This window comes from Felis catus, chromosome A3, assembly GCF_018350175.1.
Source record: "Felis catus isolate Fca126 chromosome A3, F.catus_Fca126_mat1.0, whole genome shotgun sequence".
Classification (NCBI taxonomy): Eukaryota; Metazoa; Chordata; class Mammalia; order Carnivora; family Felidae; genus Felis; species Felis catus.
The window spans coordinates 67930155-67955885 of record NC_058370.1 but is presented as its reverse complement, the minus strand read 5'-3'; the positions used below and the strand labels follow the sequence as shown (position 1 = coordinate 67955885).

General features: G+C 42.8%; 1 protein-coding gene across 12 annotated transcripts in view; it reads left to right on the top strand.

The window, feature by feature from the left end:
- LHCGR (luteinizing hormone/choriogonadotropin receptor) overlaps positions 1-25731 on the top strand; it is a 119999-nt gene that overhangs the window by 21658 nt on the left and 72610 nt on the right. For 11 of the 12 annotated variants that reach the window (XM_023251668.2, XM_023251670.2, XM_045054187.1 and 8 more), the window contains exons 4-9: positions 2407-2481; positions 4572-4646; positions 4735-4812; positions 14280-14348; positions 19387-19461; positions 23264-23449. In XM_023251668.2, the coding sequence (XP_023107436.1) occupies positions 2407-2481; positions 4572-4646; positions 4735-4812; positions 14280-14348; positions 19387-19461; positions 23264-23449 (558 nt within the window). The remainder of the gene's footprint in view (positions 1-2406; positions 2482-4571; positions 4647-4734; positions 4813-14279; positions 14349-19386; positions 19462-23263; positions 23450-25731) is intronic. The other variant, XM_023251667.2, reaches the window with a different exon arrangement.

The following is a 25731-nucleotide window of genomic DNA, read 5'->3' as shown; positions in this document are numbered from 1 at the left end:
TGAAGACTGGCTCAATTCAGTTTTCAGGTGATGAACCTACAACCCAAAGAGTTTAACTGACTTGTCTGATGTCACACAGCAAGTTAGTGCTAGAGCTGGGGCTAGAAATTGGTTCGTGTAACTCCTAAGCCAGGCTTCTTACTGCTACCTTGTTTGGCTCAAACCTGAGCTTGTACAAACTTCACCTGCACAGGAGTTTTGAAAGTTAAGGGAAGGGGAAGGATGTTAGCAACAAACATTTTCTGCACACTTGTGCCTGGCATTTATTTCCTCAAGGTTGTATGAATCCTCACAGCTACCCTGCAAAGTAGGGTAATTATCCCTTTTGTTCAGGGGGAGGAATGGAGGTTCAGAGGGTCAGTAATTTGACCAGTGTGGCACCGTAGACAATGGCAGAGATGAGATTCCACCCCAGCCTCTCTTTCTCCAAAGCTTATGTATTTTCCACTACACTACAAGGCCTCCCTATGAATGGTCCAATTAGCAATTATCTGAAGAGAATAATTGATTGATAAGTATGTGAGTACCCGCCACATGTCCAACCAAGGGTCACATGCTGCTGGAATACAGAGGAGGTAAAATACAAATCTTCCCCAGGAGAGGACATTATAGTCAGGGAGGTGAGCCTAACTCACCAACCAATTATGGGGAAATCTAAAATAGTGGGTATTCAAATGTAGATTTATAGTCTGGGCTTGGCTATGAAGTAGAATTGGGGGTTGGGGGAGGAGAGAGGAGGTCATTACCATTATAGATGACAGTCCTATCCCACACCTCAAAATCTGTAGTTTTAACAGACTTCCCAAGTGATACAGAAGCACAGCTTATACTGTGAACCACCAGAACAGTTAAGATAAATAAATTGCTTGTAATGCAACAGAAAGAAAAATAAAATGCTCTAACGGAAAATTTATGGACTTTTCCCAGGGAAGGCCCTGAGACTAGGATGTTAGCTCCATACAGGCTCTTTTTGTTCACAGCTGTATCCCCAGTACCTAAAACAATGCCTGACACATGTAGGTGCTTAGTAAATGTTTGTTGAATGAGTGGTTTAAGGTCAGACCACCAAAAATCTTTAAGAGATAAAAGTTCCTTCCATCCTACCCACATGGCCCATGACTGCTTGACTAAGTTGTTGTAAAAATAATTACAACAAAACATTACTCACCTCTAAAGAAATTGAATAGACATAAAAGTTGGAAACAGGCACCAATGGTGGGTAACTATAGTAAGGGGTAATGAACACTAGTCTCAGAGTCAGAAAAACTGAGTTCACTTCCAAGTTGTACTACTTCTCAACTGTGTGACTAGATACAAATCATTCAACACCCTGATTTCACCAACTATAATAATAACTGTTAACACTGGTTAACAATTACTGTTAACCAGTAATTGTGAACCAGACACACACACATTTACTCCTCAAAAACTACCCTATGAGGAAACCGAGCTTTAAATGATGTAACCAAGGTCATATAATCAGTAAAACGAAGATAAAACCAGGCTGACTCCAGAGCCCATCTACCTAACCAATACACTATATTTTCTCTATAGAACTAGAGCAATTATCATTTCTTTGAGTGGTCATTGCATGGGGAAAGAGAATCAAAGGCATTGACTGGCCTTTTATTTAATCCAAAGTAGACAGGCAACTGTGGCTACTTCTCAAAGGGTCAAAGTCACTGGAGAAGTAGGGAGAAGGGCAACCACACCACCGTGGAGTTATGGCTGTACTTACATACTGTACAAGGCCTAGCCTCATACATTATCTCTACCTATTCTATTACTCACTACGTAGCAACCTCTGAGGTAGGAAGGACGCATATTATTATTCTAGTTTTATGGAAGGGCACACTAGCTCAGGGAAGTTAGGAGGCTGGGCATCACCACACAACAAATTATTTATAGAAGGGGTATAAAATCCCCAAATCCAAGCCCCTGGATTGATCCAAAGACTGAATGCCCATCTGGATAACTGGCAGTGCACCTGACAGCCCAACACGAAGAGGACCAGTCTGCCTGTAAGGGAGAGTAGCCAATTTGCTCATCTGTCCTGGGAGTGGAATCTCCCATCACCCCCTAGTGTGTGGGCTCCACTGTAGGGCAGGACCTACTTGGCCAGGAGTCCTGGAAGTTGGTGCTGCTTCATAGAGTGGGGTGGAACAGACTGCCAGCTATGGTATTTACACCTGCCCCAGCAAGAGAGTGAGAGCAGAGCTTCCTAGCAAGAACCATTTGGGTCCCACCATGCAGTTTCCATCCCCAGGCTCTTAGGAGCTCCTCTCAAACCTATGAAAGTCACTTGATTTTTGTTGGTGCCATTTTCAGCCAGCATCCGCTGGTGACCATGGTCTTGTGCATTCCAAACAATACACATCTGTTAAACTGCTGCCTCTCTCTTTACAGACTGATCCAGAACACCAAAAACCTGGTGTACATCGAGCCTGGAGCATTTAGAAATCTGCCCCGGTTAAAATACCTGTGAGGATTTCTCCTTTTTGAGAAACTGGGAGGGAAGTTGGGCATCTGATGAAAATCAAAACAATTAAAAGATTGGAAAGAATTTTTTTAACTATATACTTAGCAGTATTTGCATGTCTGCTTTCAGCCTTCTGATTAAGATTTAATCAGCATTTCTTGTCAGCCACCAGGCTGGGTGCTTCCAAATCCGTTTAACCGGCTCCTGACCTTTTCACTCTCCAAAAAACACACGAGAAGAATATCACCCCCTTTGCAATGGTTTTCAAAACTAACAGTGGGGTTGGGGGTCATGACACTTTAGAGAAAAGGATAAATCAGAAACTCTAAGGTGAGGTGATGATGGAGAAAGAGCTCAGATGAAAGTGGAAAAGGCAATTCTAATTTGACACCCATCCCTAGTGAAGAATTATTGATTCCTTCACTTCATTTGTTCATTTATTCAATAAGTAAAAACTTTTTAAGTATTGCCTTGAAGTAGGCGTTGTGCCATGTAAATGAAATCATTATGTTCTATTCCTATTTCCCTTTAAATCTTATTAAGTCTACTAGTTACAATTATAAATTGAGTACAACTATAACCCAGCAGACTCACTGCCTTGCCTGCAAAATCAAAATTCCTGAAACTTGATACAATCTATAAATTGATCACTATGGATCTTCTCACACGCCAACCAATCACTTGTTCACACAGAAAAATTTAAAGCCCTCTAACATAGATGTTCTCTCACTCTTTTTCCTGATAAGTTAAATTTCATAAAATCTTCAGAAGATGGAAGTTCACAACCCCCACCACCTCAAAAAAAAAAAAATTGGAGAGGGAGGAAGGACATCTCTCTGGGTCTGTGTTCCATGCCATCTGTACAGTCTCGCCCTGGGGCCTCCTCCAGGGGCTGCTGCAGGCACTAGCATGGCTCCTTTGGCAGTTCGAACACTGGATGATTCCCAGCCCAGGTGTTCTGTTTTTCCAGGCCTCTGATGGTCTGCAGGAGACATAAGCATCTGCAGTATCAACCACGTTGGGAAAAACATAAGAAAATCCCAGAACCAAATTTGCCCACTATAGTCCCTTTTTTACCCCCCTGAAGAGTGATATTCCCCCAACCCCAGTACACATTGCTGTCTAAGCTGCACTGCCATCACTAGCCGTAAACAGGGCAAGGATTCAGTGCAGTCTGGAATTACAAATAAGAAGGAGAATCAGAAAGAACCAAAGAGAAACCTGGCTCCCTTTCTTCCATTGCCACCAGAGTGCCAGGCAGTTCATATCAGTTTCTTCAGTCTATGATGGGTGAATTTAAAACTTGTTTAGGGGAGGGGTGCCTGGGTGGCTCAGTCAATTAAGCATCCAAGTTTGAGCCCCGCAGCCCAAAAAAAAACTCAGGGGCAATCCAGATTCCTGGATTCCTCTAAAGAAGTCCCACTCTTGTGTAGTAAAATATCCTTCAATTTAACCTATCACTGAACCCTCTCTCTTCTTTGAAGTTTAAACAAAAGGTAGGAGGAAGAAGAGTCTTGAGTAGCTCCAATAACCAAAAGAATGTTCAATGATTTCAGTAAGTTATAAGAAAAAACTCCAGGAACCAGTAGGTAGCTAAATAAAAAACAAAGATTTTTAATAATGAGGGATATGGATCTCTCACATGGAGATTAATATTCCTAAAATCTTTGAGTTAAAACCTATTCAAAAGTAGAGCGATGCTTTCCAGAACTATCAAGAGCAAATTACCGAAAAGGAATGGAATGGAATACAATAGAAAAATGCAACTGATACAATAGGAAAAGACAGGCTGGAAACATAAATGTAAATGAAAAAGAAAATGTAAATGAAAAACATAAATGTAAAAGTATAGTCCCAGCCCCTAGATCTTTAAATAGGAGCCTTACAGCAACTTCTCCCATAGTGTTAGGGGCTTTAAAATTCTGACAACCTTCAACAGCTAAAAGTGCTACCAATAAAGTCAAACTCAATATTTTTTTAATTTAAAAATAGTCTTTGCAAAGTGCCTTTCTACTGCTTTTACCTTTATGCCTTAATAACAATCACTTTTATTCATTCTCTGCCCACATCCCCACCCTGCCCCCAATCACAGGAGCATCTGTAACACAGGCATCCAAGAGCTTCCAGATGTTACGAAGATCTTCTCCTCCGAATTTAATTTCATTCTGTAAGTACCAGGCTGATTGCTATGCATAGCAGTTTCCTATTTGAAGCTAAAATTTGGAAAGTAAATATTTCTCATTTTATTCCTCAAGGGAAATTTGTGATAACTTACACATAACCACCATACCAGGAAATGCTTTTCAAGGGATGAATAACGAATCCATAACACTGTGAGTAAACTCCCAGATTCACGTTCTGCCATACAGGCTCCTGCTATTCTCACTTCTAGCTTGAGGTAAGCTCTTTCTCATCTTTTACCACATTCCTCATTCACTGGTAAGTCTTTATGACCTAAAATGCTAAGGGTGAGAGTAGTTGCATGGGATTACAGCTGGGTCATGTGTTCACACAACAACCAACTGACCCATTCAGTTTAAAGTTAATGAGATGGACCCTGAGGACTTACAGTGACCAAATTTCCAACTGATGAAATTGTTCATCGCATCATTGGAATGCTCTAAAGCTGGGAGGAGACAGCCTGGAGGGAAATGGCTGCCCTCATGCAAAGAGCACAGAAATTTCAAGTTTCAAATGAGAAGAGTTTGGAAAGATATTCTCCAAGTAGGTAGAATAGTTGATCGAGAGAGCCTGCATTCACTCACTCACTCTCTCTCTCTTTCTCTCTCTCCAATGTTTTTACTTTGCTTCTGAGGAGCACCATCTATACCCATTCCCTACATCCCTTAATACTTGAAAATAATGTCTTTTTATTTGACAATCACGCATCAGGTTACCAGGCTCACAGGCCCTATACCTTTGATGCTCTTTCCTAAGGCATTGTTATTCAAAGTATGATTCATGGACCAGCATCTACTGCATCTTCTAAGAGCCAATTAGACATGCAGACTCTCATGACTCAGAACTACAGACTTGGAATCTGCAAGTTCCCAAGTGATATGCATGCACATAAAGTTTAAACGGCACTGCACTAAGATAACCCAACTTATTATCTTCCACTGTTCATCTGCCTGACTTCCTTCCCTCTGGGATCCCTGCCATCTTCTCCTAGGGCACTCACCTTTGCCCCACCATTCAGAAGAAGAAATCTGGGTACTACATCTCCCTTATATCCAAAGCCCAGTGACCCATATTCAATTCTTCTCCCCACATCCATATCCCTCTCACTTTTTCTGCTTTGGTTACAGCCCAAAGCAGGGCTATACTGAGTCAATAAATGAGCTTGCCCTTAAAGAAAGAGCATGCATTGGATGACCCCAAAATGAGGAGGCAGTTGTGAAGCAAGAGAAAAAACATCTCAAAGGAGTCTCTTTTATATATGGATTCTAAATATTGGTATCAATGTACATTGCATTTGTATAGAACTTTTTACTTTGTGTAGATATAATTCCACACATATAATTGTCATATTACAAAGCTGTAGCCAATGCAGCTCCAACTCAGAGTATTCAGAGTACTGCAATCAAAGAATACAGAGCAAAAGCCAAAAAAAATTTTTTTTTCAAGATAAATTCTTTATGTGCAGCCCTTGAATGCCAGGGAAGAGACAGGAGATAGGAAATCCTAGAAAATCTTCTCTATAGTCTTTCTGCTCCTCCACTTTCCTCACATACTACAGCTCTTACAGCTCTTTATAAAGTATTTCCAACTCACTGCTGAATGTATCAAGAAGTATTCATTTATCGTGTCCCCTGTGAGAGACCAACCAAAAACTGAGTGGGGAGTTACTACATGTCTCAGGATTTAGGGTCTTCCTATGTCTTTATTTAGAACACAAAAGATGTAAGATCCATGTCCCCAAGAAGCTCAGAATCTCAACTATGAGGAAAAGGAGAAAATATGGGGCAAACATGAAATAAGGAAAAAATAATACAAGCTAGTAGATATTCACTGTGAGAGTTTGTATTACACAGAAATGAGAAGTCTTGGAGAAGTCCTCTTGGGCTGGGGAAATCAGAGACAGCTGCATGGTGGAGATGAGACTTGAGTTAGACCTCATAGTATCAGTAACAATTATATGGGTAAATGTGACAATAGCAGCTAATATGTATACAGCACTTAGTAAATGCCTGCACTGTTTTTAACTACTTTTTAAAAACTCATTTGGGGCGCCTGGGTGGCTCGGTTGGTTAAGCGTCCGACTTCGGCTCAGGTCATGATCTCACGGTCCTTGAGTTCGAGCCCCGCATCGGGCTCTGTGCTGACGGCTCAGAGCCTGGAGCCTGTTTCAGATTCTGTGTCTCCCTCTCTCTCTGCCCCTCCCCTGTTCATGCTCTGTCTCTCTCTGTCTCAAAAATAAATAAACATTTAAAAAAAAATTTAAAAAAAACCTCATTTACATCTCACAACAACCCTATGAGGTAGGTGTGGAAACCAAGGCACTATGAGGTTAAGTGATTTGCCCAAGGTCAAGACTTAGACCCAGTCTGTCTTCAGAATCACAATCTTAACCATTATGTGGTCCCACATACCAAGAAAAGGGGAGCGAGTGGTCCCAGTGAAGGGATAGCATGAGCAAAAGCACGGCTGTGGAAAAAAGGAAAACAAGATGAGTCTTACTTATTGGGAATAAACGTCCAGCTAAAGAAACAGGAAATAGGTTTAGATAAATGGCAGGGGTGGAAGGGAAATTGGATTACTGAGTCTTGAAAGCTGGGATACAGGATTAAAAGCTAAGAAGTAACTCTGATAAAAGTAGTAAGAAGAAGAAACCACCCAACAGAGTAGCCTTTATTCAAACATCACAAATGTTCAAGACTCCCTTTGAGTTTGACCTAAATCTAAAAATAATCAGGAACCAATTGGCACTCCTTCCAAGTAAACATGCAGCCATTGGAATGAAGTGGAAATGGAATGAAAGGACAGAAGATGTGGAGAATGATCAACACGGAAACAAATGTTAGGATGATCCACAGGATTCTGTGAGCTCCTAGGATGGGACCACCCTACCAAACTCAAGGAACAACCAAAGATTCCTTTCACACATCACATTTCAGCATGTGCACATGAGAGCTGCACAGTATTTTTATTATGAGGCCATTAACTTATGTTAGTTATGATTTTAAGAAGAATAGTGCCTACCAGCAGGGCATAATTGCCCCACCTCTGAAGTTAATGAGGATTGCAGATCCACCTCTCCTAGGTGGCCCCAGGGGGAGGGGGCTTTGTGCTTCCATTCCTTCCTCACTCTCAGCCCTTCATCTGGAAGGGGAGCAATTAGTCATTTGCTTGGCACTTGTTCTCAGCTGAATGGGCCCTTCTGTAAGTGAAGGATCCCGTGGAGCACCCTGCTGGAAAAAGGGTATTACACTTAAAGAGGAAAGCCTTATTTTCTCAGCTATAAAGTTCAACTCCCTAATTAGAAAATAATGAAAGCAGGCCTTATCTCTTCATTATTAGTAGTATTTGAAATTTTGCTTTTTGTGGAACCTTTCCTGCCCTCCCCCTACCTAAATCTTTACCAACTGTGAGCTCATTTAATGAAAACAGAACACTTCACTTGATGCTAGAGAAGCTCAGTGGGGCTAATGCTAAAACTATGCATTATACTCTTACGTCCCTTTATAGCCACTTTGGCTTTTCATTAAATCTCCTCAAGAGGCCACCTTGAAATGTACCCCCCCGAGTGAGCAGGATTTGGCTGCATTGCACCACCTTTAAAATATTCTAGGTGACTGGTCATACCAGTCTCAAAAAAGAGACAACTTTGATTCATGTCTGAACTCTACAAAGAGAAGGAAAGGTCATGGCAACTAATTCCCTAAGGCCCTTCAGAGAAAGAATGCATGGCAAAGGATGACAAGATTCCAGGTTGCACCTGTCATAAGTCACACTCAAAAGGCTGCTGGGCGTTAAGACAGAAAACCTGGATTCTAGTCCCGGCTCTGTGTTTATGAAACTTAGTCAATTATACCACCCAGACATGCCTCTGTCTCTGTGTATCCAGTGGGATTATTAATACCTTTGGTGCAAATCCAATCGTGTCGTGTCAACTACACAGCATCGCCATGATTAAAAGCTAATATTCAGCAAGCCACTTGTTTTAGACCATCCTGTTTCATCTTTTTTTTAATATTATTTGAAAATTTTTAATGGAAAAACGGAGTCACTTTCCATTTGTCTTTCCAATGATACCCCTTTACATCTTACCTAGATTTACCACCAATTAACAGCTTGCCACGCCCACCCCATCTCTATGTATCTTAAGTATACACAACACATTTCCTTTTGGCCAAACCATCCAAAAGAAGTTTATAGATATTATGATGCTTCATACCTTAAACATTTCAGCATGTATCTCCCCAAAACAGGGACATTCTACATAAGTACACCATTATACCTAAAAAAATGAACTTGAATTTAATGGCATCCTCCAACCCATACTCCACATTCCAATGAAAAAGTCCTTTATAGATTGTTTTTAAACTCAGACTCCAATCAAAGTTTATGCATTGCATTTTCACTATTATGTCTCTTTAGTCCTCCCCACCGCACCTCCACCCCAAGATCCGCTCCCCTGCCTTCCTCTGTTCTGTATGACACCAATTCCTTGAAGGAGCCCAGGCCAGTTATCTGGATTCATTTGACTGTATTGTCAGGATTAGATTCAGGTCAACTTTTCTGCAAGAACATTGCAAAGGGCATGCTGTATCTCTCCCAGTGCATCAAACCAGAAAGCATGTTGTGCCATGCTCTTTGGCCATTTGGTTAAAGTGGTGACTGCCAGACATCTTCATTGTAAGAGCACATGTTTCCCTTTGTCATTAATAATAAAGCATGGTGGGAGACTTTGAGTTGATGCCGCTAGCCTGTTGGCCAATAACCCTTCATCTGATGGTTTCAGCATCTGCTGATTATTCAGTTATGTAGGGTATTACAAAATGGAAGTTTTAAATCTCATCATTCTTCCACATTTATTACCAATGCTCTTCCATAAAAAAAGAATCCTCTCTCTCTCAATCTCGCTCTTTTTAAATATCACTATGGAAGTAGATTTTTCAAAAATTTTATTCAATATATTATAATCCATTATAATAATAATCCACATGAACTTGGCTGAGGGCAACTTGAGGGGGAACATAACAACTCCATGCTGCCAAAACATAGGAGGTATGCCCGCTTCAGAGAGAGGGTTCCCTTGCCATTGGGAATGTGAGACCCACAGAAGGGGGGAATTCTGATGAACATTCAAAACCAGGGTCATGGCAGCATATAGAGATTGGCCTGATGACAGTGACTGGTGACAGTTATCCATACAACCACTGCCAGGACATCCACTAAAGAAGTGTCTCCATATACTTCATACACAAGAATTATTCATACATAAAAGGACTGCAGAAAAATACCACAGGGAGAAGAAAGAGGTGAATTTAGGATCCCTGTTCTTTAGGTAGGTATTTGTATAGTCATTTGATAAAAATTTGCTTATAGATGTACCACCATAGGGCATATTTTCTAAAATAGAAACCCTGAGGCCACTTTTTGAGACCCTGCAGATCTGCAAACGTAAATTAAGCTTTCTTCTTTAAAATCATCCAAAAACTAGGTGGTTATGTGATCTAAAAGGGAACTATGGAAGACCATCTAATACTGTTAAAATGCCAGAAAATGCTTTTAGAGTCCCAGGAATATTAGGAGTTTGTTTTAAGGCAGCATTCACAATTAGAGTATCATCTGTGATTAAGTTCTAAAGCCTGAATCTTATTTTGAATAAAAAGGTGACATTCTCTCTTTTTGAGTCACAATTACTGACATTTGAATAGAGAACACAGACAATGCTTTAAAGTAAGGTGCAGCTATTGTCATACAGGAGAGGGGGAGAAACCATTTCCGTGCCTGTGACTGCATCCCCAAGGCAAAGGAAGCTGTCCTCATTTAATTCTGACACCATGAAGTCTTGGGAAAAAAGTTATCTGAAGTGACTCTCCAGCTGTTTTAAGGGGCATTTTAAAGCATTGTGCAGGCCTGACAGCATGAGGCCTCCCACTCACATTTGTAACTTCTCCAAAGTAAGGAAGCCACTCTTTTAATCAAAACAAGGCGACACATTCTATCGTGCGCGACTGCTAAGAACAAAGCTGAAGAGCAACAACTAAAAAGGAAACGGTGAGCTCCATTCTCTGGGAAGTCGGGACAAGTAGGACCCAAGCTATTAAAAAAGACATGAAAAAATGTCCCAATACAAAAATGTCAATGATGCCAACACAGACCAAAGGTGTCGGCGGACCTTTGGAGAGTGAGTACATGTGGGGCAGCCCAGGCCACTAAAATGACCTCCTCCACCAGGAGCAGGAACACCTCTACCCCATTGAACAGTTCAATTAAACAGACTGCTGCATTTCACAGAAATCCTGTCCAGAGTAGGACAAGGGAAACCCCTGCCCTCTATTCTGGACAGAGAGACGGAGGCTACTACAAGATATAATAATAATAATAATAATAATAATAATAATAATAATAATAATAAATAATAATAATAATAATGGCAACACATTAAGCATTTACTGTGTTCCAGGACTTCTTTCAAAGTGTTTAACATATGTTATGCATTTTAATCCCCACAACAGTCTTTTGGGGTCAATACTATTATTATCATCCCTATTTTCAGATTTGGAAATTAAGACACAGAGAGGTGAGATGACTGAATAAAGTAACTCAGCTAATAAGTAGCGGAGCTGGGATTCAAGCCCAGGCAGTTGGATTGAATACTTGCAACCTTAACCATGAAGCTTCACTTAGAACAATGGCATTGTAAGCCCCACCAAAAAAAAAAAAAAAAAAAAAAAGTACAAAATTCTAATATATATCAAAACTAGGATAAGAACAGCACATAAAAATGACAGAGAATGGGTATCCAGACAACTGCTGGCAGCTTTGCTTTGCTCAAAACAGAGTAGGGGCTACTTTTTTTTAAATTCACTATACATGTAACTCCATCACTTAGAAGGTAGAGACAGTGGTAAGGGGACCGACTCTGGACTCAGTTCTGTCCAGCAGACCATCTGATCTGTATATGGAAATGGTGAGAGCTATATCATCCAATGCTGTAACCTAGGGCAAAGGCCCCAAAGTGGGATGCCCAAGGCTCACTGGGAGAGCTTGTTATAAAAGTGCAAATTCCTGGATACCACCACCAGATTCTGATTCCACAGATCTGCAGTGCACCTGGTCAGTAGGTCTGAGTCTGCATTTCTGGCAAGCAGCTCCGGTTGATTCTGAGTCAGGAGATGAAGGGAAATGCTTTGGCAAACATTGGCTTGGACTCCAAGAAATCCAATTTCAAAGAAGTTCTGAGAAAAGAACAATATGATTCCTTTATCTACAAGAGATTGCTATAAAGGAATTCAAACTCCCAAATGATAAACGACTGCCAAAGAATAATATTCTAAATGTAAAATAAAAAAAAAAGAATTCCAGTGGGATTGAGCTGCTAAGGAGGCAAGAAGATTGTGTGTAACTGCACAAGGCAACAGGCATAAACCAAGAAAGTACCTAGCCCCTCCAATTCTATCATATACATGAGGAAAGAAAACTACTGAAAAAAAATGGCAGCCAGTAATCCTGGCTGAGAGCTCATATGTGAAGTTGTAAATTCAGAATTCTAGAAGAAAGCACATGAGAGCAGGAGAAGCCAGAGAAGGCTCTTCCTCACGTGGAAGGGTGAGGCCACTGCCCCACCCAGCCTTTTGACTAAGCTTCTGCTAGGGAGCAAGCATTATGAGACACCCGGGGGTTTTACAAAATGAATTAAATACACTTCCCCTGTTCGATCTGAACTAAAATTAATAAGGAGACCTTATGAATTATTCTGTAATCTCTGTATTTTCTGAATTCCAGTGTTCAAACATCATGCTTCAACCCTGAGTCCTGCTTATTTATATGCTGGTTTGTCTCAGTTGTGCTGTGGATTGATGGAAAGAGACCCCCACCCCCAAATATACACCACACACACACACACACACCATAAGACAGAATTCCATGTTTGTTTTCTTTAACAAAGGCTAGAGAAACCTTGCAGTCAACAGTCATGTGGAACAGGGTTTCTCAAGTCACACCCACCAGCCCACCCATGACATGGCCATGCAACTACCAGCAACCCCTTAAAGGGAAGCTAGGGTCTTGCCAGATGCTGGAGTTTAATTTGATGTTATACTATATAGCTCTTTCTCACTTGAGTATTACATCATTGTGCATGAAGGACTTACATAAATATTTCTAAGACTGTGCCTTTCAAACTTACCCGGTTGGCTATGATTAGAAATTCACCTTACATACACCCATTTGTTCATCCAGTTCATTTAACATATACTTATTGTAATCCTCCCAAGTGCCAGGCACTACTCTAGATACAGGGGATTCTGTAAGGAACAGAACAGTTTCAAATCCTTGTGCTCATGAAGCTAACTGCTGGGGAAGGTAGATGATAAACAAGTATGTTATAATCCAGGGTCAGATGCTGATAAAGCCACAGAGGAAAAACAACTCAACAAAGGCGGATGGGAATGCAGGAATGCTGGGAGAAGGGAGGATGGTAGTTTAAATGGGCAGCCAGGAAGGGCCACACACGAACATGGTATTTAAGCATAGCCCCCCAGGAAGAGGAAGAGGGGCCGTTTGGATATCTCAGAGTAGAAAAGTAGTAGCAAGCAGTGAAACTGACATGCTGGAAATAGCCCCAGACACCATGTGCTCTGGTCCCATTTCTGCCTCTTGTGGGCTTTCGACAAGCCATTTTCCTTTCCGAGACTCTTCCCTTCTTTATAAAATAAAAGCGGGCCACTTGATCCTCTCCAAGTTTGTTGCAGGCTCCAACATTTCCCGACATCTGTCTTCTAAGGAGCCTCTTGTGTCTTACTCTGAACAGATGTAGATGTTTCTGTGTATATGTGTACGTATACTTTTAAGTATGTAACATACAAAAATGGTGGAACAAAATTCCATAAGTAGTACTACCCTAATTACATGCAACACACTCCAGTATCTTCCATTTTGCCCCATTCTGTTCTATCTCATTTTGCGAAATGCCGATTGCACCCGACTACATTGATCTCGCTATCCACTAATTCATCTTAAAGAACTGTTTACAGGCACGGAAATCTTCTTGGTTATGGAGCCAAATATGGCAGCAACCAAAACACATACTCATCCGAGAAAAGGAAAAGCTAACTCCATACCAGAGCCTTCCTCTGCCGTCTGCTTTCAGCCTCCCAGAAAGCACACATGCCCACACAGGCCTGAGGAGGCAGAGGCAAGACTTGAGCATTGGACGGTTCTGGCCACTGTTTCTGCTTCCGCCGCTGCTTTCTTTAAGCTTGAGCAGACAGCACGACGACAGTGAGACATCGCTTTCTCATCAGTAAAATAGAAATGGCAATGAGGATTAAGTCATAAAATCGATGTCGAATAGCTGGTCAAGTATCTGGCACTTAATAAACACGTAATAAATTGGTGTTGCTGCTGCCAAACTAGAGTGGTGGAGGTGAAGCCAAACTAGAGCAAGAAGAAAAAAAAGAGAAAAACCCAGCTCCCTCTCACCAGGTCCTCAGAATCTAAAACGTTAGACAGAGGTGAATGTTGCGTACGCCAGTAATTATCTTAGTAGTAAATGTCACAGAAGGAAGAATGTGTGATTCCAAAATGTGCTGCTTTCACTGCTAAATCCTCTCTCCTCTCCCTTCAGCAAACTATATGGAAATGGGTTTGAAGAAATACAAAGTCATGCCTTCAACGGGACGACGCTGATTTCCCTGTAAGTATGTGCTATTTCCCCAGCTCATGAATAAAAATGAAATATTACTCTGGCTACCAGATCACATTCAATCTTCAGCAACTAACTCAGGACAAAAATAAACTTTCAAGTGGCTAGTCCTCAGTGTTTCACGCATGTTACTAGGCAACTGGCTGGCTAGAAACCCCAGAGCACCCTGATTTCAAAGACAGATGCAGCCCGGAGACATTCAAGTTGACAGTTTGCTAAAATATTCAACACCCTACTTTTAGTTTCATCTCACAGCCTCCCTCTCTAGCCCCTTCGCTCAGGCTGATGGCATGTTAGAGTCAGCACGATTTCAGTGAAGAAATTCTTCCCCCAGCCCCCCTGCAGAGAAAACTGGCAATCCCATTTACCGGCCTAATCAGCCACAACAAGCACCCTCGCGGTCCCATCCCCCTACTGCTGGGGTGGGGCGGGTATGGGGAGCATTTTCCACAGGGTGAGGGGCCCTTCTGCTTACACCACATTGCACCCAGTCCCCAGCGTTAACAGCATTTAACTCAAGGAGAGCATCCCTACTAACTATCCTTCATTGTTTCCCACCTCTCTTTCCTTCTACGGCTTCTTTACTAAAAGAGTGGCTCATTTACAAAGCCTACTGGGGCTGGGGCCATTTGAACCCTAACAGGTAGGAGTAAGGTAACAATCACCCTACAGTTGGATATAATAAAAACTAAGCAAACTATTGAAAACTTGAGCCTGCAAAGCTCAACTGAAGCCAAAATTAAGGAAAACAAATGAAAAGACTTTTATGATACGTTGTATCAACCGTAGTCCATACCAGTGCTTCTCATACTTTAACACACACAAGAATAAGGTGCAGATTGTTAAAACACAGATTCCTAGGCCCCACCTCCAGAGACTTTGCTTCATTGGGGCTAGGGTAGAGCTTGAGAATTTGTAATTTGAGCAAGCTTCCAGGAGATGCTGAGGCTGCCAAGTTGGGTAACATAAGTCTTTACAACATACTATTTATTTTAACTATACATATTAATTAAATACTCTAGTATATTGGTACCATGCTACAGAGCTTGGTGGTTATGAGAACAGATCTAAGAGTCACTAACTGGGTCTTAAACTCCAATGCCAGTATTTATCAGCTTGATCACGAGCAAGTTACTTAACCTATCCCAGCCACAGTGTTCTCATCCATGAAATAGAGCTATTAATAGGCTTATTTTGAGGATATCCCCACCAAAATGAAAAGGTCTGTTTTGTATCCTCAGTACTTAACACAGTGCCTAGCACAGAGTGGGTGCTCATTTATCATTTATTACATTGCACAGCTAATTAATTACAAATGAATGAATGAAGGAAAAATAATTATATTTTTATGGTCTTAGCCTGAGTCTGGCACATACCAAGTGCTCAAGAAATGATAGCTTCCTATCATGGAGAAAAATTTCCCTCATTTTCTTGTTGACTTGAATCTACTGAAGAGTTCACTCTAGCCAATTGAATCTGTTTCTGCCAAATTTAAATCAGAGGCATATCCTCTCCTGGCACAGTACTTTCAGATGCCTCATGCAGTTATTCACTCAACAAGGGTTTGCCAAGCATCAGCTATGTTTGAAGGAATATGCTACATTTGGGGTGGAAATGAAAATGAGTAAGGCCTGGTGTTTGCCCCACAGGAGCTTACGGCCTAGGAAGAAGCATTGCCAGATGGTATATAAACTGTATACTAAGTAGTAACTAAAACAGAAGGCAAAGTGTGATGCCTCCCCTGAGAGAAGTAAAGTCTTCTGGGATTTCAAAGGCAGAAAAGAAGGAAATTAGAGAAAGCCTCCTGAGAGATGTAGACTCTGAGCTGGGCCTCAGTTGGACAGGTAAAGACAGAAGGAAAATGCATCCCAAGCAGAGGACAACAAAGAGAATGGCCCAGAGGGGGAAGCATGTGTTCACAGAACAGCAAACAGTACCTTTTAGAAAGAACTAGATGTGGGTTAGGGACAAAGCAGGAAGGGCCTTAGATGCCACAGTAAAGGATTAGGACTCTCTTTTATAGAAAATGAGAGGCCGTTGAAAGTTCTGGGATGGGAATGAAGTATGAGGGTGCTTAAAGAAGGTTCATCTGTTGGCAGAAAGGACAGTGGTTGGGGTGGGGGGGTTGTACAGGCTAGAGACAGATATCGGCTATCTGAATAGAGGGGGTAACTGAAGGCCTTTGTGGCTGAGGTAACCTGGATGAGGGGGCAGAGTAAGAGAACTGAATATAAAATTGGGGGACACCAAGAGAGAAGGAAGAGAAGCAGAGCAAAAGCAAACAGAGTGGGAGGAAAACCAACAGAAAACATCCTTGGGAGGTCAGAGAAAACAGGACGTCAGTCAAGAGGGCCTTCATCAGCAGTGTCCCAGCTGCATCAGGGATGCCAAAATGGGACGTGTACCTCAAAAAGTTCAACTAGTCAAGATTCTGTATCCCCCACATCTTACTGTTGCAAGAAAGAGGAAACCAAGAACACAAATCAGTTTGCCAAGAAAACAAATCAATTTCATTCATTTATTCATTCAACAAACATTAAGCATCGCCAGTATATATTAGGCACCATGTTAGGGAGCTGGGTCTGCAATGGCAGAGTGGAAAGAGTCCTTGTCCTCATGAAGCTTCTGTTCTAGCAGAAGAGACAGACAAAAAGGCAAGTAAATAAATGAACTTACTACAGATAGGAATATATACTATGAAGGAAATAACCCATTACTGAGATCTATGAGAGTACAGGGGCTGTCTGGCTTTAGGTTAGGTGTCCATGGTTAGGTGTCCTGGCCATGGATGTAGGCTATCCCTGGGCCATGAAACATAGGCTGAACCCAGAAGATGACAAAGAGTGCACTATGGCAATAGTGAGAGGAAGCGTGTCATGGGAAGGGGGAACAGGATGTGCAAAGGTCCTGAAGTGGCAAAGAAAAGTAGTTGTAAGCTCCAGGAATTAAGAGGAGGCCAGTGTGGCTGGAGGGTCATCAACAATGGGAAACCAGTATGAGACAAACCTAGAGATGGAGAGCAAGCAAACCATGCAGAACTCAGGGGCAATGGAAAAGATTCTAAATTCTCTTCTAAGGGCAAGGAGGTCCCCTGAAGGATTGAAGGGGGGAGTAGGTTTCAAAACTGTCAAGCAAAATTTTCAAAGTGTACCTTCAACCCAGTTTCTACACCTTCCTCACAAATGGGCCTGTCCAAAGTTGTTCAGAATGATGACACCAAAGCCCTACAAAGTTCTTGAATTTTCTACCTAACTAAGTTAGGACAGGGTGGAGAGACACAGCACCAGAGGGTTGCCCTCAGACGCCTCCAGGGTTCTGAGAGTCACCCCTTGTCATTCTCAGAGCACCCCACTTGTGAAAATTTTGGGTGGGGCTCGGGGGTTCTCCCACTGTGCTTCAAGAGGTTATCCTGTGTGTGCTTCTCATACCTGGAAGGCTGTGTCACTTGAGAACCTGAAAGTGACCCCTAGGAAAACGTGGTAGACGAATCTGATTTGTTTTTAACCGAGTTACATACTGCGGAGTTATCAGTACACAGAAAGATCTTTTAATAAAACACGTGAAAAGTTCTGTCATGAAATTTGAGCAATTAATTTGACCTGGCTGACATGACGATTATTTGCTCACAGAGCCCCATTTCGATGATTTATGACCATAACAGAACATAATTAAAACAAACCAAATCAGGGGAAAGAGCCATGGAGGTTTGGGAAGGAAATTTTCTTTTGATTTAGATCTTAAACAGCAATTGACTCTGACAACCTCATCTCTTTGAAAGTAGAAATACACCCAGGGGATAGGACTATGTGAGACTGACGGGTGCATTCTGATGGAAGGGCTGAGGATTTCTGAGGAGAACGCTTAGTAGAAGCATGTGGAAAACAGCCACCCAGGGAGTGAGATGCAGGGGGGGGTTGCAGTTTTTAAATGGCAGGCGTGATGTGGAGACATGCAGGAAGACAATGAAGAAGATGGAGAGCTAGGAGATGAACCAGGTAATTGCCTATGCCTCCTGCAAGGGAGGGGAGAGTGAGTGTTGGTCTATTTGTTTTGCCATGTAACACTGTTTAACAGTGATGCAGGAGAATCCTGCTATGCTTCAAATCATCACATCGACAATGGATGCATTTTCCAGAATGCCCTGAGTCACCACTCTTCTGTTGTAGAGAGAAAGTGCTCAAAAGAAGGCTGGCAAGCCTGAACCCAGGGACCCCGCTCCCAGCTCCCTCGTCCACCCAGAGAGGGGCCTGGGCTTGGAGACACCAGCATGAGGGCCCAGAGCAGGATGCTCAGCAGCACCAAGCTGAGCTATTCCTGAACAGTTCACCCTGAGCTGCTTGGAGCTCAAGGAACAGAAGCCTCGGGTAGCTACTGCGTAGCAGCGTCTGGTCGTGCCACAGCCTTAACAGCAGTGGTCCTCAACACGCACACCTGAGGACTATCATGTACCCAACATGGAACCCCGAGTGGGGCATGCTGGGTATAGGGCAAATTTTCTGCACAGGCTGTCCTTCCTCCCCTTTCCTACCCAGTGAGAATGCATATCTGAAAAGGGTAACTTTGGACCCTACTTTTTCTTTTCAAGTAAGTACTTGCAAACTTCAGCATATTGCTATTAACCAGCTCTGAGGCCTCCAAGGTCAGGGCAGCTGAGCACCTGATACAGAGCAGGCTGCGCCTCCACCCTTCAGCCTTGAACACTGGAGCAGCACTTCCATCCCCGCCCAGCTGTGCGGTAGCAAACCTTCTCGACTCCAGAACAGGAAAGGGTGAGGACTTGAAGCTGCAGGACAAAGCGTTCTACTGAGTGAGGGGGAATCTGCAGGGGAAAGGTGGGCCCAGACACACACGCGGGCAGTTTTACAATAAGCCTGGCACCAGCATGTCTTTTCCCCTTCTTCTACAATCCCCCTTTTCCCTCTACGGCTGAGCACCGCACAGGCAGGCTGCTCCAAACGTGTGCACACGCAGCGGTGACTGTTAACCCACGAAGTGCCAACCCCACTAAGAACACTGTCCTTCCCCACAGGGAGCTCAAGGAAAACACACACCTGGAGAAGATGCACAATGGAGCCTTCTGGGGGGCCACGGGGCCTAGCATCTTGTGAGTACAGTGGTGCTGCCTCCCCTCCCCACCCAGGGGTCCAGCCACACTGTCCCCAGCCCAGTTTGTGGACAGTCAGTCTCCGCATGGGAAAGGGCTGCCGTTAACCAATAACACTAACTGGGGGCACTGAAATGACAGAAATCGACGGTCTCCGTTCTAGAGGCTCAGAGTCTGAAATCAGGGTGTCGGCAGGCTCGTTCCTTCTGAGGGCTGTGAAGACAGGATCTATTCCCGGCCTCTCTCCTTGCTGCTGGTCCTTCCTTCTGGTTGTGACAACGTAACTCCAGCCTTAACAAGGCATTCTCTGTGTGTATCTACCTGCCTGTCCCTGAATTTCCCTCCTATTATAAGGACACCAGTCATCCTGGATCAGGGCCCATCCCAATGACCTCATTTTAACACGATTACCTCCGTGAAGATTTCATTTCCAAATAAGGTCACATTCTGAAATACTGGGGCATTAGGACTTCCACGTGAATTTGGGGGAGACACAATTCAGTGTGTAATACCACGTATGGAGGTCCACCTCATGTGCTAGCACAGGGAAGGCTGCCCACCTGGCATCCACTCGTGGGCATCCAGGGCCAGAGATCAGACTTTCCCGTGACACTTGTCCAAACAGAGCTGAGCTACTGTGCATCAGGCTCCCTGAGGAGGCAAACAACAGAACCAAGTTTCCTCAACTCTTGGTAGTTTTGTGTGAGGACATGCGAGAAAGTGTAAAGGAACAGGAAATTGAATCAAGAGTCTCCTGACAAAGCCTTGGAAAGCCTGAAAATCCCATAGGAAACAACTGTAGCTGTAGTCAGGCCTCGAGGAAAAAGACAACAGGGTTCCAGAGGCTCTACAACTCTAACCTGGGGTGACCTCATCTTTCTTCCACAGAGGTGCCAGGCCCTTTACTGCCTACTCTAGTATGCTGTTACTCATTCACTCAACAAACACTGATTGAACACGTCCCGTTTACCAGGCAGCATGCCAGAGAGACTGGTGAGCATAATAGCTCTGGTCCCTGCCTTTAAAGAGATTAGAGTCACCGAGGGGAGACAGCAATAAATAGGCAAACAAGCGGGTGATTTTGAAATTAGGAAAGTGCTAGAAGGAGAGTGAACAGTGTAATCCAGTTCATTTGCTTGCTTATTCATTCAGTCATTCATCCATTCATTTACCCCATAACGATTTTGTAAGTCCCTACTGTGTGCTAGGTACTGGATTAGGCAGAGAGAGAGAAACAGAGCATAAGAAAAAGATGTCTGCCTTCCCTCACAGAACGGGGGAAGACAGACGAGGATCAAATAAGTAAATAAATTATGTAGTATGCAGATGTAGGTGCTGGTTGTGAGGGAGAAAAATTCAGTTGGCTGAAGGAGGAGTTCTAGGGAGAGAGAGTTACCATTTTGAAAAGGATGGTCAGGGAACACTAACCTGAAAAGTGTCATTTAAGCAAACACCTGAAAAAAGTGAGGGAGCAAATTATGTAGGTATTGACAGGAGGGGCATTCTAGGTAGAGGGAAGGGCAAAGCAAAGGTCCAGAGGCAGGAACTTGCCTTGTGTAATGGAAGAAAAGAAAGGGGGCCAGTGTGGCAGAGCAAGCAAAGAGGAGAGTTCTAGAACATAAGGACAGAGAGGTGGCAGACAGCTGGGTCGTGAAGGGCCTTGTGACCGTTATAAGGACTTCACCTGTGTTCTGAGATGACATGAGGCTTTACAGTTTTGATCAGGGGAAGGAATGAACCAACCCAGTAATTCTTAATCCTCGAGCTCCTACCAGTATCAACTCATGATTTTGTCTACTTTCCAATTCCCACCATTATTAATCCCAACTCTATTTCTTAGTTCTTGCCCCTATCAACTCCTAAATACTTCTTAACCCTTATTTGCTACTAACTCTTGACTCTGCTTCCTACCCTGCCACTGTCAACCTCTGTGCTACTTCCTAACCCCCACTACTGTCAACCCCAGACAGCATCCAGTTCCTAGCCCACAGCACTGTCAACCCCTGACTTCACCTAATCCCCAGCTCCTGCCAGTATCCATTCTGACTCTACTTCTTAATTCCTGCAACCATCAACCCTTGACTCTGTTTACTTCCTAATTCCTGCCACAAAAAACTCCAGACCTTCTCAATTTCCTAACTTCCATCACTCTCAATCCTCACTCTCTCTCTACTCAACCTCATATTTTTGCTTCCACTACCTCATGGCTCATGCCAAGTGTTTCCTCTGCTGTGTCTCAGCTTCTGCCACCCTACCGCACAGGTCCTGTATGTCTCATGTTCAAAGTACACCAGACTCATATCGTACAGGTTGGTTGAAGACTTTGCAGTCTAGCACACCCTGTAGGCAGAGCTCTTAGAGCAAGCTGGCTACCAACCCAGCCACTAGATAGCCAAAGAGAGTTGCCTCTGGGTCAGACACAGTATATGATGAAGTTAGTGTGGTCATAAGACACCCTGCCTGCTAGTCTTTGCCTGAAGAGCTGCTTGGTCCACCTGCTTAGAAATAACTGCGAGTACTGGAGACACCGGCCCTGTCTTGGCCAGAACAGTTGGACCAGACCTAGTCTTATTTCATTAAGCAGCTGTTCTCATTACACCCTTAGAATGTAAGTGGTGTCTAGGAGAGTTCCTTCCACCCACAACCCAAAAATACTTCCCCACTGGTCTTCTACTGAGACTGAAAATATATTATCAGAAATTTTACTCCTCCATGATGAGACCTTGCCTTTTCTACAATCCTCATTTAAAATATATAACCCCGTCAAAAAAAAAAAAAAAACCCATCAGACACACACAAGTTGTGTGCTGTATCCCTAACACATTCAGGATAAGTCTATAAAGCAGGATGAGAACACTGGTTACCTAAATCAACGAGTACACAATAGCAGCAGTAATCTGAAGCCCCTGAGGTAAATTCTTCTGTCTTAACTGTTCCACCAAAGGCCCACACTAGCCATCGCTCCATGTTGTCAAGTTCATCTATCAGTCATCTATTGATCCCCTCCCATGTGCTGGGCACTAAGCATTGGGACAATTTTCTGAGGGGGACTGTGCTGCTGGAAAAGTTTCATGGGGGCATCAGCAGCAACCACTTAGGAGATGGGCAGGATTTCAAAATTTCCACGGACTCTTCTTCCTCTTCACATTTACCTTGTTCTCAGACATTCTCTCAAGTCTAGAAAAGCCAAAAAGTTTGGGACCTTGTTTACAAAACCTAAGCTTCCCACACAGTTCTGCTTGCCCGGCCAAGTGCTTGCTTGCTTGCTTTGGACTGGTGAATCCAGTTTGCCTTTAGAGAAGGTGCAGTCTGCATCCCAGGCAGATGACAGCTAAGGCCATAAGCAGCTCCTAGCAGTATAAGCAATCTGTGCTTCATGAAAACCTACCCTGTGGGGCTTGAACAAAGACGGAGGCATCTGAAGCCCTGAGTATTTCCCCCTGGGATACAGCACAAAAGCTGATGTCACTGCATGTGTCTACTGTCTCACAAAGCAAGTAGTTATTTCATGCCTGCTAAGTGGAGAGAGGGAGGAAGGAAGGGGGGTGGGGGAGAAATGCTAATGAATGTATGACAGGTGTAAGGAGTTACACTCAACCTTGAAAGGAATAATGGAGTGCATATGAGGAAAAAAACACAGCATAGATTTTGAATTTTTATCTTAATGAGAGTAACTGAATGGAGAATTAGGGGGAAGGCAAGATGGAGAAAAGATTCCTCAGAACCTAGAACAGTAGTATTGCTGAGAGGAGGTTTCATCCTATACAGTAAACAAAAAGGCTTGCTCCTTTCTATTTTTCAGGGATATTTCATCCACCAAATTGCAAGCCCTGCCTAGCTATGGGCTGGAGTCCATCCATACACTCATTGCCACATCATCCTATTCTCTAAAAAAACTGCCATCAAGGGAAAAATTCACCAACCTCCTGGATGCCACACTGACTTACCCCAGCCACTGCTGTGCTTTTAGAAACTTGCCAACAAAAGAGTAAGTAAAAAAAGAAAAAAAAAAAAAGGTAGTGCCTGCCAACCTGTGGCAGAAACAAATTTCAAAACAGTCAACTGGTCGACAGCTTCCTGCCCCTTCACTGCCTGCTCTAGATCAGCTCCAAAGCCATGGGGTCACTTTCAGAGACACAAGAAGAAAATGAGGCATCCTGTTTCTTCCCGAAAACTGATTCCAGTCAATTCACCCTGCAGCTACAAGACCTTTGTAGCCTATTCCAGGATAACTGAATTATAATAACCTTAAATTAGGCTATAATTGCAGTTGCAAAATGGAGTATGAAACTGACATCTTAAAGATCAATTAGCTCTAATCCTTATCAGAGAGCATCATTTTTAAAGAAGGAGGGAAGTAGGCTCAAGAGAGTAAATTTCACCTAATGTCTAAATCCTTAATAATAAAAAAAATGGACACAAAACTCTACAGAGGCTTTTTTTAAAGCTATTTCTCTCCCAGCAAGAAGACCATCTTTCATTTCAGAACAGAATTCTTGCTCTCTAAGGATTAGCTCAGTGCCTGAACAAAAAGGGCACAAGCTCCTGGCTGATTTGAGTCCAGTGGGGGGCATCTTACTGATTCCACTGATACATTTCAATCCAGAATGGAATGACAGGGTGTGCAGGATTTCATTCTTTTCTTAAAGATTGTTTTCCAGAATTTTTTTTTTTTTTTACTAAGATGCATAATAAGAAATACCTCTTTTTACGCTGCAAACCAGTACACGTCACATAGGTAACAAATAAAACAATACTTAACTTTTTTACATGTGTGATACACACAGATTTTTCTTATCTATTTTACTCTACTTTATTTCATGTTTGTTTGTGTTTTTAATGCTAGTCTTGTGCACTTTATTGTTTATACGACCCACCAATGGGTCACAACTCACTGTTGGGAAAACATCTGCCCTAAAGTGTTATTACACAGCCTAAGAAGATATTCTCAATTAATTAGATGAGGCACTGGAAGAGTGACACTAGGATGCTGCTGTTTTTGTGTGGAATCAACCTATTTATAATGAATCAACCAACAACATATTACTGTACATCTACTTTGTGCCTTGCAGAGGTATGTGAAGCTAGATCTGAAGCTTTTGATGTAACCAAGAAGACAAAGTACTCGGAGGGCCATGCATCATTAACTGAGCTTCAAAAAAATATTAATTGAGCACTTATCTAGTTCCAGACATTATGCAAAAGTCTGAAGATACAAAAATAAGTAAGAGCTCATTCCACCCGGGAAAATCACAAACAGCTGTGTGGTGGTAACACACAAGAGAGCCGATGTTTAAGTACAATATAGCAAATGTAATGGTAGAGCTGAGAACATAACAGAATACTCTGGGAGCACAAAGGAAGAGTTTCTAAACAGCAACAGAACTTACAGAAGATTTCCTGAGGAAATGACTTCCACTGAGTTTTGGAGAAGGGCTAAGAGGTGGCTAGGCAGGTGTGGGTAAAACCATGCTGAGAAGACAAGATAGCTCATGTGAAAGCACAAAGGCAAGAGACAAAGGATGGAAATCCCTCAGAAAAACTGGAACAAGATGACTTATGGGTACATGGAGGACACAGAGAGAGACAGGTTGTGATGGGCTCTGAGTGCTGGGCCAGGTTGTTCAGAGGATGGGGAACCACTGACGAATTCAAAGCAAAATTACTCAGATTTGCTTTTGTCAAATAACACTCCAGCAGCTCTGGAGGATGGCTTGGAGGTGAGCAAAGCTGGTGAGAGACCGATTAGGAGAACAATACAGACCCTGGTTTATGATAAGGCTGATTCTGGACACCTCAAATTTTGTGGCAAAGAGGGCACATCCCTTCTGAAATTACTGGCATATAAAAAAGCTAGTTCAGGGCTTTTTATTCTAGTACATGAAAGAGACTACCTCTGGGTAAAAAAGGTGGGGAGAGGATTATGCAGTTGTAGGCCAGTATCAAAGTGAGATAGGAATACAGTCACACAGAGGTTGTCTTGATTGGGATTACAAGCTTTAAGTGACTCCCTCTATATCCCTAAAGCTCGAAACCTTGGATGCTAGGGAGATGGGACAGCCTGAAGCTGGGCCAGTGGAATGTTTATGTAAACTCTAAGTCACCCCCCTGCCCTGCAGCTGCTGAGCCTGGATAACACACACAGCTGCCTGGGCAGATGGTCCCAAAGACCTCCTTGGTATCTATGATTAAAATTTTTAAAAAGAGTAGATGGAACTCAGTGCTATGAACTGAAGGCTAAGAACAAACACATTTCCTGTTAACTATAGA